At 58.5% G+C, this 13880-nt stretch overlaps 2 protein-coding genes across 4 annotated transcripts in view; one reads left to right on the forward strand and one right to left on the reverse strand.

Annotated features, from left to right (window-relative positions):
- The first annotated feature begins 222 nt into the window (after positions 1-222).
- On the forward strand, positions 223-6442 carry MIEF2 (mitochondrial elongation factor 2). 3 transcript variants are annotated; one of them, XM_058559561.1, is made up of 5 exons: positions 223-1352; positions 2307-2385; positions 3357-3512; positions 3718-3898; positions 4439-6442. In XM_058559561.1, exons 3-5 carry the CDS (start codon positions 3366-3368, stop codon positions 5491-5493), a joined length of 1383 nt encoding a protein of 460 aa, XP_058415544.1. In that variant the 5' UTR covers positions 223-1352; positions 2307-2385; positions 3357-3365; the 3' UTR covers positions 5494-6442. The 3 variants fall into 3 exon arrangements, with proteins under 3 accessions (XP_058415544.1, XP_058415542.1, XP_058415543.1); XM_058559559.1 differs by lacking the exon at positions 2307-2385 and having other exon boundaries at positions 224-1352; XM_058559560.1 differs by lacking the exons at positions 223-1352; positions 2307-2385 and adding an exon at positions 1417-1529.
- A 5381-nt stretch (positions 6443-11823) lies between these two features.
- TOP3A (DNA topoisomerase III alpha) overlaps positions 11824-13880 on the reverse strand; it is a 37129-nt gene continuing 35072 nt past the window's right edge. The window contains exon 19 of the mRNA XM_058559553.1: positions 11824-13249. Coding sequence (XP_058415536.1) covers positions 13071-13249 — 179 coding nt within the window. The 3' untranslated portion in view covers positions 11824-13070. The remainder of the gene's footprint in view (positions 13250-13880) is intronic.

Here is a 13880-nt window from a genome sequence, read left to right on the forward strand (position 1 = left end):
CCGCCCCTCAGCGCGCCCCGCCCGGCCGGCGCGAAGGCGGAGCCCGGCGCTCCGCGGGAGGCGGGGACCCGCCGCGCCCTGGGCCTCTGCGGCCTCTGCTTCCCCGTGTGCTGGGTGACTGGAGGGGCCCCGGGGAGGCCGGGCGCCCCGGTGCTTGCGCAGGAGGACTCAGCGCCTCCAGGCCGGGTCCCCGTGCCGCACGGCGGGGTGTGTCCCGGGCCCTGCGGGTCCAGGTGCTGCCCCCTGCGTTGCTGGAGCAGCTGCAGTGGGCGTGACCGCGGGAGGGATTCTGGACTCAGTCCCGGGGGCGCAGGGACCCGGAAAGTCTCTCTCTGCCGCTGGGCCCTACATGGCGACCAGTGGTGGGAGGACGCCTGGGCCCTTGGGTCCTAGAGCCCGCGGCAAGCCCCAGGCCTCCTCCTGCCTCAGTTTCCTCATCTGTGAAATGCGTCTTAAGGTGGTTGTCAGGAACAAATGAACAAACGCACGGGTGGCTAGAGGCATACAGCAGGCGCTGAATAAGTGGCGCGTTATCATTCCCGCTTAGAGTCAACACCCCGTCCCTGTCCGCTCATTTATTTGCTTGCTGGCCCCCTTGGCCGGCACATAACAGGCCCCAATAAATAATTGCCGGATGAGCCACAACATGCTTCGCAGGGGTGGGGGGTCTGGGGTCCCCATTTCGCAGGAGAAAAAACCGAGGCCCGGGTGAAGTGGCCCACACAAGGTCACACGGAGCAGGCGGCACGGGTAGACCCTGAGTCATGTCGTGTGCCCCGCGGGCCAACAGGTAAGAACAATGGGGCCATCAAGGCCCTCTCGCAGAGGTGACCTCAAGGATCAGTCAGACGTGCGGGCCTCAGGGCCAGGTGCCGCCTGTCTGCCCGGGCCCCGGAAGGAACGTGAGCCCGGACAGCTTTCTCTACACCGGAGGCTCACATTACAAGCGCACACGCGTCACAACGGGTCCTGGGGGCTGGCTTCTTCCGCAGCCGGCCATACAGCTCATACCACCAGCCAGGCGGGTCGCAGGCTCGGAAGGGGGCCTGCGCCTGTAAATTCAGAGTGCATCGGAAGTCTCGCCCCCAATGGAGCGCGCAAACCGGTGAGGGGGCGTGGTCCTCCCACCATTGGCTGAGCTGCGGAGTATTTTGGAACGTGAGCGCGGGCCTCGAGCGCTCCGATTGGAGCTAGGGCCTGCTCGTCTGCGTGCCTCGGCGTCAGCGCCCGCCCCCGGGGCCTCGGAGTTCGGTTCCCGGGTCCTCCACGTTCCATTTCCAGGCAGGTCCGGGGTCCCGGGTCCGAGCAGGCCCGCTGCGTCCGCCGGTCGGTGCGCTGAAGCCGCGACGCAGGTACGGCCGGAGCGCGGCGGGGCGGCCCGGTCATCCAGCCGCGGGCGTGGCGCGTGCCCCGGACGCAGGTCGGGGGCGTGGCCTCCGCCGGGGCCCGCGGTCCCGGCCCGGGAAGGAGGGGAGGGCTCTGGGCCCCAGGCCTGAGTTCTGATCCGCCTCTGCCTCTTCCCGTCTTGGGTATGTCACTTCACTTCCCAGGGCCGCCGTGTCCCCCCGTAAAGGGGGCCCTGACATGCCCACGCAGGGCCGCTGCGCGGCTGCTCAGCCCCGGCCCTGGGTTTGGCGGAGGAGGGGAGGACAGGAGGCGTCCCAGGGCGCTGTGGGGCCCGGCTGCGCAGAGTCGGGTTATTTTTAACCCGCGCCCTCTCCCCCTTCCCAGCGTTGGAAGGCTGCGGGTTGGGGCCTGCACAACCCCGCCAGGGGTGGGCTGAGTCCCGAGTTAGACAGGTGGAGGTATTTAAAGCGCTTGACAGTTTGCGAAGTGGACTCCTGGTCCCGCTGGAGGCAGGTGGCAGTATTGATCATCGATGAGGAAACTGAAGCTGGTTGCAGGGTCATGCTGGGTCACCCGGCTAGCCTTTGACCAACTCAGGCCCTCTTGTCCTATTTTTAGTATGGGCGAATGGGGGCGGGTGTTGGGGCTGAGACCTGCAGTGCTTCAGGCTTCAGCTGCTCCAGGCATCTGGTCACCTGGTACCTGAGCCCCGGGCACCCACAGCCGAGCAGGGAGGCCAGAAGTCCTCGGTGCCCTAGCTGGCTCTGAGCTCACGGTCATCTGCTCAGGCGTTCTCATGGAGACAGTTGTGCCTGGTATCTGACTGGTCCCTTGAGTGTGCCCCTTGGTCACACTTCCTCCGCTCTCAGGGCTTGAGGGTAGGGGTCCCCCTGGAAGAACCTGAGGCTGGGGCTTGGTGGACTGGGCCCCAGGACAGATCTCTGCTTCCGCTGCCCCAGAGCTCGGCCCCACACAGCCCCACACTTCTGGGCTCCGCACTTGTAACCCTTCCTCACCGCAGCCTCTGCCATTTTACAGGTGAGCAAACAGCTGGGGTTTCGGGCCCTCAGCTTACCTTCTCTGTTGCTTGGTCTCTCAGCAGCTGAGGCCACGCCCCCACTCCCCTCACACTGTCCGGAGCCTCAGAGGCCCCCATCCAGGGTACTGTGCGGGTCCTCTGTTTGGAGTCTTGTCTTTAGCGGTACCTTGCTCGCTGCCCCCCCAGCGGGGACTTCAGCCTTGACTGACACATACTCTTGACAGGCAGCTCCTGGGCGCCCCCCCTGCCCCAGGTCATCGTGGGCTATCTGACTCATCCTGTCCTTTGACTTGGTAGCTCTGCCTCTGGGGGCTGCCCTTTCGAGATGTGGAGGATAGCTGTGGCTCCGTGAGCTTCACCAAGGTCCCCCCAAAGGTCTGAGAGGCCCTCCAGGGCAGGCTGTCTGGGACCCCCAGCTATGGTCTTCTCTGGGCCTTGGTTTCCTCCTCCTGTCCCCAGCCCTGGTTAGGAACTGGGAGGACACAGCCGCTAGGACCTGACCACAGGCCCAGGGGCCTGATCGGACTGGGGGTGGGTGAGAGTCTGGACGCTCTGAGACCCCCCCACTCACCGTGTGGTTTGGGAACCTGTTTCTCTGTAAAAGGGGGTGGGGGTGACAAGACCCACCTCGCGGTCTTTGGTGATGTTAAGGGTCCTTGAGGGTGGGATGGGGGGGATGGGCACCCTTCTCTGACCTGCCACAGGACCCAGGGCCTTTCTCTGCAAGACCCCCTTTCCAGGGGTGAGTGGGTTGTTTGCAGGTTTGGGTGAGGGGTCTTGGGCAGCTCCCCATTTCCTCCAAAGAAACCCTGCGAATGGCCCCTGTCTCCTGAGGAGTTCTCAGGAACCCCACTCGTGGGCGTAATTCAGCGACCCCAGCATGATGGCAGCCAGAGCGCCGCCCACACCTGCCCCGCTGCCAGCCTGGCCGTCCCCACTGAGCCATCTCCGTACCCTGGCTCTCTTACAGGCAGACACCATGGCAGAGTTTTCCCAGAAACGGGGGAAGCGGCGTGACGGCGAGGTGCTGGGCAGCGCTGTGGACTTCCTCTTGGCCAACGCCCGCCTGGTGCTGGGTGTGGGCGGGGCTGCCATGCTGGGCATTGCCACCCTGGCTGTGAAGCGGGTAAGGCCAGGCTGGGCCAGTTACACCTGGGGCTCCCAGAGGAAGACAGCGGGGCTGGGGCCTGCAGCAGGGTCCTGGGGAGTGGGGAGCACTGCCCAGAGCTGGCACCTGCTTCTTTGCCCTTGCAGCGTGGTTTGCTCTGCCCTTACCTTTGCCATGGCCGCCCAGGCTGTGGATGCTCTGATATGTGTCTCTCTGCTTGCAGCTCATCGACAGGGCCACCAGCCCCCGGGACGAGGATGATGCCAAGGGGGACACCACATGCCTGGAGGACAGCTGGAAGGAACTGAGCCTGCTGAAGGCCACACCATGCCTACAGCCTCGGCCCCCACCTGCTGCCCTCAGCCAGCCCGTGTCGCCCCTGCCTCCCTCCCCCTCTGCCCCAGGTGAGTAGCACCCCTTCCCCTCTGACCTGGGCGGGGTCCCTCTTTGGTGGTCACATGTGGGACAGGCAGCCCAGGCCCCGCCACTGACCAACCATGTGACTGATGCAGGTCCCTGCTCCTCCAGGGCCACGGGCTCCTTGTATGTTTAATGGCGGCATGTTTCTCTGCCCTCCTACCTCCTGGGTGGTGCTAAGGCTCCAACTACCAGAACATGTGGACTGGAAGGGTGGTACTGGAGCAAGGCGGCAGCATTATGACCGGGGGAGGGGGGGGGCCTCTGCTGGGGAAACTGAGGCCTGGGACCTATCTCGCACTCTGCATGAAGCTGTTTTAGCCCCAGAGTGTTGGGCATCTGGGGCAATGAGAATTTGTCATCAAGCGGTCACTATACATGAGGACTTTGACTAAGTGCTTTCTCAGGTGGTCACTTTATAGATGAAAAAAACGCAGCCCGGGGCGGCACACAGCCAGCAATCGAGCCGGCTCTCTTGGCTCATCACAGCGCGTTCTGACTTGTTCCCTGGCCCTTTCACTCTGCAGAGCGGCCTGCAGATGCCGGTCCTCAGATGCCACCTCCACTTAGCTCCCCAGCACCGTTGTGCCTGACGTTCCAGGAGAAGCTGCTGGCATTTGAGCGGGACCACGTGACTATCCCAGCGGCCCATGTGGCTCTGGCCAAACAGCTGGCCGGTGACATTGCCCTTGAGCTGCAGGCCTACTTGCGGAGCAAGTTCCCGGAACTGCCCTTCGGGGCGCTTGTGCCCAGCGGGCCACTCTATGACGGGCTGCAGGCAGGGGCTGCTGACCACGTGCGTCTCCTGGTCCCCCTGGTGCTGGACCCGGGCCTGTGGAGCCTGGTGCCTGGCGTGGACACTGTGGCCAGGGACCCACGCTGCTGGGCTGTGCGGAGGACTCAGCTTGAGTTCCGCTCCCGTGGGAACAGCCCCTGGGACCGCTTCCTGGTGGGCGGCTACCTCTCTTCCCGTGCCCTGCTGGAGCTGCTCCGCAAGGCACTGGCCGTTTCTGTCAACTGGCCAGCTATTGGCAGTCTTCTTGGGTGCCTGATCCGGCCCAGCGTGGCCTCAGAGGAGTTGCTGCTTCAGGTGCAGCACGAGCACCTGGAACTCACGGTCGCGGTGCTCCCGGTGGTCACTGGTGCCGCCACCGGAGAGCGCCTTCTTTTGGCCTGGCCCCTGGAGGGGCTGGCTGGGAGCCTCTGGCTGCAGGACTTGTACCCCGCAGAGGCCGCCAGATTGCGGGCCCTGGATGACCACGATGCTGGGGCCCGCCGGCGACTGCTGCTGCTGCTGTGTGGTGTCTGCCGCGGCCACTCGGCCCTGGGACGGCTGGGACGGGGCCACCTGACCCAGGTGGTTCTGTGCCTTGGGGAGGAGAAAGTGGACTGGGCCGAGGAGGCCTTGGGGGAGCGCTTCCTGCAGGCCCTGCAGTTGCTCATCGGCAGCCTGGAGCGGGCCAGCCTGCCCTGCCACTTCAACCCCAGCGTGAACCTCTTCAGCAGCCTGAGCGCGGAGGAGATTGATGACATTGGCTACACGCTGTACAGCGGTCTGCAGGCCCCTGAGCGGCTGCTCTAGATGCGTGGGGGTAGGGCCGCTGGCGTGTGTTCTGATGCTGATGAGCTGTGAACTGTGAACGCCTCCCTTCCAGGAATTTGGAGAGCACTTTTTCTCTTGCTTTAGCCAGAATAAAGGAGAGTGTGTTACCTAAGCTCACGGGGTTAGCATGTATGTAGGCTACAGTCCTGCGTGCAGCCTGGAGTGCCTGCTGCTCACACCTGCCCCCTCAGCCCTCGGGGCCAGCCCCAGGACCTTCGGCTCGTCCATCATCACCAGCAGTGAATCACTGAAAAACCCAGCTTCTGCGGGCCTAGGTGGGGGTAAGGCCAGCTCCGTTTTCTGTCGAGAGGCTGAGTTAGCGCTTTCTTGGGTGCCAGCTCCAGGCATCTCGAGGCTTCTGGTGCTGGATGGTAAACACCATGTGTTTCATTCGTCCCCAAAGGGCCAGGGTCACCTGGTACCCCTGGAATACAGCTCTCTGGCTGACGTAAAGGCTGGTGTTTTCTGATGTCAGCTGTGTGCCTAGCTTTCTTGTTGAGCTTCCTTCTCTAGCCTGGAGTGGGAGCTCAGCCTGATGTGCTGCCCACCTCCTATCTCGGGGAAAATCCCTTTTCTCTCCAACTAGGTGAGTTTTCTCTTTGGGCAGCAGAGGCCCCTGGGAGAGCCCCTTCCCTGCCTGGGGAGCTGAGGTTCTCCGTGCTGCCCACCTTGCCCCGAGCCAGGGGTGTCCTTCAGCTGCTAGTGTGCCTCCCGGAGAGGCCTGGTCTGCAGGCCCGGCCTCCACAGTGCCAACATGGACTGCTCAGCCGCCACCTGTGTTCACTGAAGCCTGGCAAAGGTGGGGGCTGAGGGAGGGAGGGTTCGCCTCCCCGCCCAGGCATCCCTCCTGTCTTTGGTAGCCTTCCTGCTGAAGCAAAGCTATGCCTCAAAGAATGTGAACAAGAATAAAAGGAAAAATTCAAATGTCCTTGTGACTCGTGCTGGGCTCATATGCAGCTGTTGGGAGTTCTGGAAGCTTGGCCAGAGGGGCTTGGGATCAACCTGGAGGTGGTAGGATTTAACTGGAAAAGCAGGTATGTGGAGGGAGAAGATTACAGGATTATTGGTGTGATGTCTCTTTTGTAATGGGAACCAGCTAGTTAGGGTTTTGATTCTTGGTGTGATGTCTCTTTTGTAATGGGAACCAGCTAGTTAGGGTTTTGTTTCTTCCCAAAAGCCTGCTCTTGAGCCCCCCTGTGCTTTCTGGATGGATGGGGCTTCCCCAAAGCCCTTTAGCCAGCACTGACAGTTTTCAGAGAAACATGATTTCTCCACCTCCCCTGCCTCTCCTTGTGGCCCCACAAGTGGGGGGCAAACTGCCCCCCTTGCATGGACAGGGCAGCAAGTGCGTCTCAGCATCCCCACAGGAGCCAGAGCTGGGGCTCGCTTTGTCACCACAGGACAGGTGAGGCCTGAGGAGAGCTTTGGGCCACGTGGGCTTGGGGTGCAGCCACCACAGCTGTGCCATCCCCAGCGTGCTTCTCTTCTTCCCAACCCATCGTACTTCCTGAGGGGCCCCCCACCCCTTCAAACTGTCTACAGGACACGGAGGGGGACGGGATCGGAGTCCTCCTTCGTCCAAGGGGCCGTGTCACAGGGGACAGATGAGATGGTAGCAGGACCATGGGCGGCCTCTGGAGGTCACAAGAGATCTGCCTCGGTGATGTTCAGATGGGCTTGATGGCTCCGCACAAAGAGGCGACGGCAAGGGTCAAAGGGCAGGAGACGGGCTTAGCCAAGGGCTGCTCAGATCCCTTGGTTCAGGAGCTGCACCTGGGCCTGAACGTGCTCGGTGCATGCAGAGCACTGAGCAGCTGTGATGGCAGCAAGGCCGCAGGCTGGCGCTCGAGGCTGTGCCTTGGTATTCTCATCAGTGAACTGGGGAGTTATGCAATACCTACTTCACAGCGCACCTGTAGAGTGACTGCTGGCTGGCAGTGAGCAGTGGTAACCCAGTGCCTGGCACAAAGAAGACTGCCCCCGAAGCAGAGATCCTTGGGCCTGCCTCCCTGACCAATGTCACAGAGCCCAAGCTCTGCTGCCAGGCCTGCGTCTGACCAAGGCCATGCTCCTTGGGACCACTGGTTATGAAGCGTCTCGGCTCTGGTGAGGGGCTGGCCTGGGTGCAGCTGGGGGGCAGTCGGGAAGCGAGCTGGGTCCAGAGCCCCTCTTCTTACTAGACAACCAGACCCCAACATGTGGTCCCCTCTGTGGAGGTCTCCTGCTTCAGGTACCTCCGAATTTCCCCACACCATGATTCCAGTAAGAAAAAAACAGGGTGAACTAAAAGGGAGAGAAAGGAGGTGTTCGTGGCTACATCACTTATGCAAGGTTAACGTCCGGGACTTCAGTTTCTAGCCAGAGAACTGGACACGAACCACCGTTTTGCTAGAAGCCTTTGCAGGAGCTCGCGCGCGGGGCCGGCTTGGTCCCGGGCTGTGCCAGCTGCACGGGAAGCTGCTGCCCAGTTTCACTCACTCCCCTCTGACACAAGGACGATTCCAACTCCCAGGGTCTCAACATCTTAATACTGAGACTCTTTGGCTGTGGTGGCAAAACCTGGCAATCCAAGTCCTTGGTTTGGCTTTACCAAGTGACCCAAGCCTGGAGTTCCGATGACTGTGGCAGAGCAGTGATGCCACCTGCTCAGAATGAAAGGACTGCCTGTGCAGATTAAAAAAGACCACAAAAATGACAAATAGAAACTTAGTAATTTAGGGCCGGCCCCGTGGCTTAGTGGTTAAGTGTGCGCGCTCCACTGCTGGTGGCCCGGGTTCGGATCCCGGGCGCGCACCGACGCACCGCTTCTCCGGCCACGCTGAGGCCGCGTCCCACATACAGCAACTAGAAGGATGTGCAGCTATGACATACAACTATCTACTGGGGCTTCCGGGGAAAAATAAATAAATAAAATTATAAAAAAAAAAACTTAGTCATTCAAAATGTGACCCATATTACTGCTACCCTACCCTAACTCTAGAATAAGTCTCGCCATGTATAAAGCATATCCTTTTGTAAATTCCCTCGAAAGCATGTCTCCTCAGGAACACTTAGCAGCAGAATAGCTACCAGGTGAGGTTACCATTCATCCCCCTAGAGCCGACCTGTCCAGTTGTTTCGATCTTTGCCATTATTTAAAAAAAAAAAAGCCCTGAAGAAAGTCTTTGTGCACACAAGCCTTCTCATCAGGAGATTCCTGGGAGTGGAAAGTGTTCAAACATTGTTCAGATGCTGAAGGATCTTGCCAAACTGCATTCTGAAAGGACTGCAGTCAGCAGGCCAGAAAACCAGCCCCGAAGCATGAGCCGAGACTGGCGGGGCTGGAGCCGAAAGGGAAGAGCGGCTGCGTGTGGGAGCTGGAAGCGCGTGGCGCCCTTGACACCCACCACCAACCTGCACTGCCACATCGCTGCCTTCTCCTGAGCTCCTCTCGTAAGGTTCCATCACTTGAGTGGACAATGGAAGTGCGATTCACACTTCACCAGTGACACTGTGTGTGGCTCGCCATACCTGCCTGGTGTGTGCTGAGGAAAAGCGCAGTCAGTTCAGTGTTGGCTGAGGAGCCTCCCGGTTCTGAGACCTTAACGGGCCAGAACCTAGCTCGAGAACAACTGCCCCTGAGCTAGCGTACGAGGCACACAAGGAAAGCACTTCCTGACTTTTGGTCCCAAACAGGCCCTTTCCCTTCAGACAGGAACTCAGCTGTGAGGCCGAGCTTCGGAGCCCCCAGGAACAGACACCGAGCTTGCAGGGGCTCTAGAGAGGGGTGCGCCTCGTCTGGGGACAGGAAAGGACTGGGCCCAGGGTCAGGGGCTGGAACAGCTCACACCGCAGCCCGTAATCCAGGGCCACTGCTCCACCTCTGCCCTGTTCTCTCTAAAACGAGGGGCCTCCAACCTGGTACGTAGTATATGTCTGTGACACTTTGCATTTTTCATAAGGACATTTTTCTTTTGTAATCAGAAAAATAAAGATACAGTCTTTAAAAAAATTATAACACTACAGTTTGGTTGCACTTAATTCATTGAGGAAGCTGTGGCTGTAGCGGACGGAACTCGAGAGTGTATTCCAAAGGCCAACGCACATGACTCGGGGGACCCTGTTTTGGGTCATCCTTGCACTGCTGCCAATCTCCTGAGACAACACAGTTCAGCTGGCTGGGGCTCAGGCTGGCAGGAAGGCCTGACTCTCGGCTCATTCGCTCGTGTGATTTTACAATGAACTTTCCAGGCCGACAGCGAGCACCCCCTCCCAGCATGAACACTGGTGGTCTCAGGCGGAGATGGGACACACACATCTGTCCCTCACAGGGACAGGCATTGGGAGTGAGCAGCACCACCCCAGCCCGTGAGTTGAACCCGAGCCACCTGTGCATTCTAGTTCAGGGAACTCGGACACTGCGTGATGCCCGAGTCTGACATCCGAAGTTCTGGGCTGCAACAGGCCCTGCAAGGAAAGGTGGCTGTGAATTCACCCAAAGGAAAACAGAGTCTCTGCCCAGCGTCCCGACAGCTAGCTAGTGCCCGATGCCGGCACAGCACTGCCAGACACATGGAGCCTGGCGCTCCCAGAGTGACTGGCTGCCCGCAGGCAAGGCTTATTTTTAGCTTTCAGCTGCTCCAAGACCAGTAAGCATCAGAGACAGAGCCCCTCAACCACCAGCAGCTGTGCAGGACAGCCGCTCTCGCTGTTCTCCAGACCAGGACAGGCAGTGCCACCCGGAGGAAGCGTGTGGGGTGAGGCAGCTGGGCTTCCTCCTCTCCGAGGCACGGCAGGGAGCTGTCACCCACCACAGGGGGCTCTTCCTCTTGGCACCGAACATGGTGTGGATTCTCCAAGAACTCTGAGGTGTAGACAGCGTCAGAGGTTTGGTTTCGATTCCAGCTTAGCTGCTTGTGGGGGAAAGCATGTGCCTGTCAGAGACGTTTCCATCAAATGGACAGCAGGCACTGGCTCGCAGGGGAGCTGGGAGGCTGAGAAACATGGTGTGTGAACCACGTGGCCTGGGGCCCAGCTGCAGCCAGGGCTCAGTAAGCGGGGGCTGTTTTCTCCTCAGTCCTGCACTGCACAAGCTGTAGATGGGGTTCCAACCTTCCCAATCACCGTCAAGTGGGGAAGGACCAATTTCTCATTGCACTGACTGCTGCCAGCCTCAGTGAGCCGTCAGGAGACACGGAAAACGCCCTCCGAGGTTCTACTGGGCAAGTTCTCACTGCAGTTGGGCCTGACTGTAACCCTGTGCCAAAGGGCCTCCGGCTGACTGGCACCTCCCTGTCACAGACAAGGCTGCTCAGGCCCAGCGGTGACGGCACCAGCCAGGGAAGCACGTGGTCAGTGGAGGCAGGACCCGAGCCAGCTCTGACCTTGAGACAGCCTGGTCCAGCAGTTCTCAGTCTTGGCACACACAAGAGTCACCTGTGGAAAAATTAAAATCCACAAAGGCATCTGGTATCCAGAATCGATAAAGAACTCCTACAACTCAACAACCAAAAGGCAGACAACCCAACTGAAAAATGAGCAAAAGGTTTGAAAAGACACTTCTCCAATGATACACAAAATGACCAATAAGCACGGGAAAAGTTGCTCAACATCAATGGTCATTAGAAAAATGCGTATCAGGGGCCAGCCTCATGGCATAGTGGTTAAGTGCGTGCGCTCCACTGCTGGCAGCCCGGGTTTGGATCCCGGGCACGCACCGAGGCACTGCTTGTCAAGCCATGCTGTGGTGGCGTCCCATATAAAGTGGAGGAAGATGGGCACAGATGTTAGCCCAGGGCCAGTCTTCCTCAGCAAAAAGAGGAGGATTGGCATGGACGTTAGCTCAGGGCTGATCTTCCTCACAGGAAAACAAAAAAAAAAAGAACAAAAATGCAAATCAAATCCACAATGAGATACCACTTCACACCCACTAGGATGGCCATTAAAAAAAAAAAAAAAGCGTTGGCCAGGATGTGGAGACACAGGAACCCTTGTGCATTGCTAGTGGGAATGTAAAATGGTGCAGCTGCTGTGGAAAAGAGTTTAGCGGTTAAACACAGAATTACTATATGACCTAGCAACTCCACTCCTAGGTGTATGCCCAAAAGAACTGAAAACAAGTATTCATGAATGTTTATAGCAGCATTATTCGTAGTAGCCAAAAGGTAGAAACAACCCAATAGTCCATCAACTAATGGATAAACATAATGTGGTCCATCCACATAAGAGAATCCAGTCATAAAAAGGACTGAGGTACCAACACATGCTACAATGTGGATGACCCTTGCAAACACTATGCTGAGTGAAAGAAGCCAGGCACAGAGAACCACATACTGTCTGATTCCCTTTATGTGAAGTGTCCAGAATAGGTAAAACCATAGAGACAGAAAGCAGACTGGTGGTTGCCAAGGGCTAGAGGGAAGGGAAAACCCCAAAAATGCAGGGCCGTGACCCACACCCACTGACCAGCTGCTCCAGGAGCAATTCCAGGCATCCTGATACCCAGCCAGGGCACAGAGCTACTGGTGTAACTGAAGACACGGGGCCAGGAGTCCCAAGACCTGAGGACAGTTCATTTCTTCACCAACTAGCAATGTGACTGGGCAATTCACACCCCGTTTCTGCTTATTTTCTAAACCATAAAATTATGCCACCATGGTTATGTATCATTAACAAGGTTTTTGTGAAGGCAAATAAAAAATGTGGCAACCTCTGGGAAGTGTGGAAGATGAACAGTATTCTGAATCTGGCATCAGCAGTCTTCTCTGCTCTGCAAGACCAACCGCGGGGTCTTGTGAGGGTCCCCCTTGTGGGGCCGGGAGAAGCTGGGCTTACTGCCTGCCCTGGGGACAGGGAGGCGGGGCGGGGCTGGGAGGGAAGGCCATGAGAGCCAGTGGGTGGCAAGACGTCCCTTGGGAACAGGCTGGTGTTTGTACCCGCTGTTCCTGCCAACCTTCACCAGACACTGCACCGTACCCACCAGAGTAAAGGGGTAGAATTCTTTATTAAGGCACATGAGCACGTGTCCCTGCTGCAGCAGCTTCTGGATGAAGAGGAATCAACTTGTATAGACACAATTTTAGAACAAGAGCCACGTCCTTGCATTAGACCCTCCTTTATCAGGGTGTGTGTGGAGGGAAGCCCCTTCCAGGCCAGAGCCTGTGCTGGGAGTGCCGGCCTCTCACTCAGAAGACTTTCAGGAGGCGAAGAAAGTCTTGGAGCCACAGTTACAGAACGCACCAACCCCGCTGCTAAATGGTCTAGCTACCAGCCTCTCTGCCATGCTAACAGCAACAATCCCTCCAGGATCACAGGGAGCAGCTCCCGTGACTTCTCAGCAGTGGCATGATCATTCCTGAGCCCTGGGCAAAGGGCCACTGTCCAACAGAGGTGGACTTCTAGAGAGAGCAGTCTGGATCTTGACCCCTTCACATGGGCAGGCCAGACTCCAAAAGCCGCCACTTTGATCCTCAAAGCCTCCTGGGCAGTGAAGGGCCAGCCGGTCCTAGTGAAAACAACTTGTTTCCGAGACAAAAGGGGTGGGGAGAGGAAGCGGCCCTCTCTACCCTACCCTGCTCTCATCTGTTCTGAGGACATGAGGGACGGGTGTGGCCAGGCTGATGGCAAAGGCTGCACGTCCGGGGTTTCTTGGTCATGGACCCGGTGTCTGAAGAATTTGCTCGGGCTCTTTTGCTTCTGGCCTCAGGCCCCTGGGTTCTTCCTCTGCCTCCTGGCCAGGGTGGGGCTCCAAAAGTCCCTGTGGGAAGAGTCAGCGGAAGGCTGAATTTAGAACGGACACACTGAAGTGACATACAGGTTGGTGGAGGGCGTCCTCCCAACCTTTATGGAGTCACATCCACCCCACAGGCCAGGCTTCCTTCACTCCAGGTCAACACACGACGTGTCACCACCTTACGTTGCCCTGATGCCTCTCCCTAAAAAGCCCTGAGCTCCTGAAGGCCTCGGCCCGCTCCCACTGTCCTGGTAAGGAGGTCACTGCTGTGACTTCATACACGCCCTTTTTACAGAAGCAGAAACCAAGCAACTGGCCTGCAGTTACGGAGGGGAGGCAGCACAGACAAGCAGGCCTGTGACCAACGACCTGCTCCCCATCTTCTATGCAAGGAAACCCGAGTTTTGGATCCTTCCAGTCCTTAGGCAGGCCTCTTAGTACTGACTGCACTGCTACCCAGGACAACTAATTAGCTGGCCTGCAGGTCAGACACCACTTCCTTCCAATGAGGGGACGAGTGGCCCTTGCAAGTATGAAGTGTGTGCGAGGCTGACTACCTCTCACACACTTCAAATGGGGGTCTGTCATGGCAATGGCCGTCTCTGGGCCCCTCTGGCACTGATAGCCAGCCCTATGCATTTACCAAGTGTTCTAG

The sequence above is a fragment of the Diceros bicornis genome, chromosome 18 (genome assembly GCF_020826845.1).
Source record: "Diceros bicornis minor isolate mBicDic1 chromosome 18, mDicBic1.mat.cur, whole genome shotgun sequence".
Taxonomy (NCBI): Eukaryota; Metazoa; Chordata; class Mammalia; order Perissodactyla; family Rhinocerotidae; genus Diceros; species Diceros bicornis.